At 76.5% G+C, this 260-nt stretch overlaps 1 protein-coding gene across 3 annotated transcripts in view; it reads left to right on the forward strand.

The window, feature by feature from the left end:
* Positions 1-85: 85 nt before the first annotated feature.
* SLC30A7 (solute carrier family 30 (zinc transporter), member 7) overlaps positions 86-260 on the forward strand; it is a 34,180-nt gene continuing 34,005 nt past the window's right edge. For all 3 annotated transcript variants that reach the window (XM_010563627.1, XM_010563628.1, XM_010563629.1), the window contains exon 1: positions 86-216. In XM_010563627.1, coding sequence (XP_010561929.1) covers positions 137-216 — 80 coding nt within the window. In that variant the 5' untranslated portion in view covers positions 86-136. The remainder of the gene's footprint in view (positions 217-260) is intronic.

The following is a 260-nucleotide window of genomic DNA, read 5'->3' on the forward strand; positions in this document are numbered from 1 at the left end:
GCCCCTCGTGCTGTGGCGGCGCGCAGGCGCGCAGGGGTAGGCCGGAAGTGTGACTGGCGTGTGGGCAGGCGGCGGGGGGAGCGCTCCCGCCCCGTCTGGCTGCCCTGCCGGCCGGGCGCGCCGCGGCCCCGGCAAGATGCTGCCCCTCTCCATCAAGGACGATGAGTACAAGCCGCCCAAGCTCAACCTGCTCAGGAAGGTGTCGGGCTGGTTCAGGTGAGCGGGCCGGGCCGGGCCGGGCCGGGCGCAGCGGGGGCCGG

This window comes from Haliaeetus leucocephalus, unplaced genomic scaffold, assembly GCF_000737465.1.
Source record: "Haliaeetus leucocephalus isolate CR32 unplaced genomic scaffold, Haliaeetus_leucocephalus-4.0 Scaffold172, whole genome shotgun sequence".
Lineage (NCBI taxonomy): Eukaryota > Metazoa > Chordata > Aves > Accipitriformes > Accipitridae > Haliaeetus > Haliaeetus leucocephalus.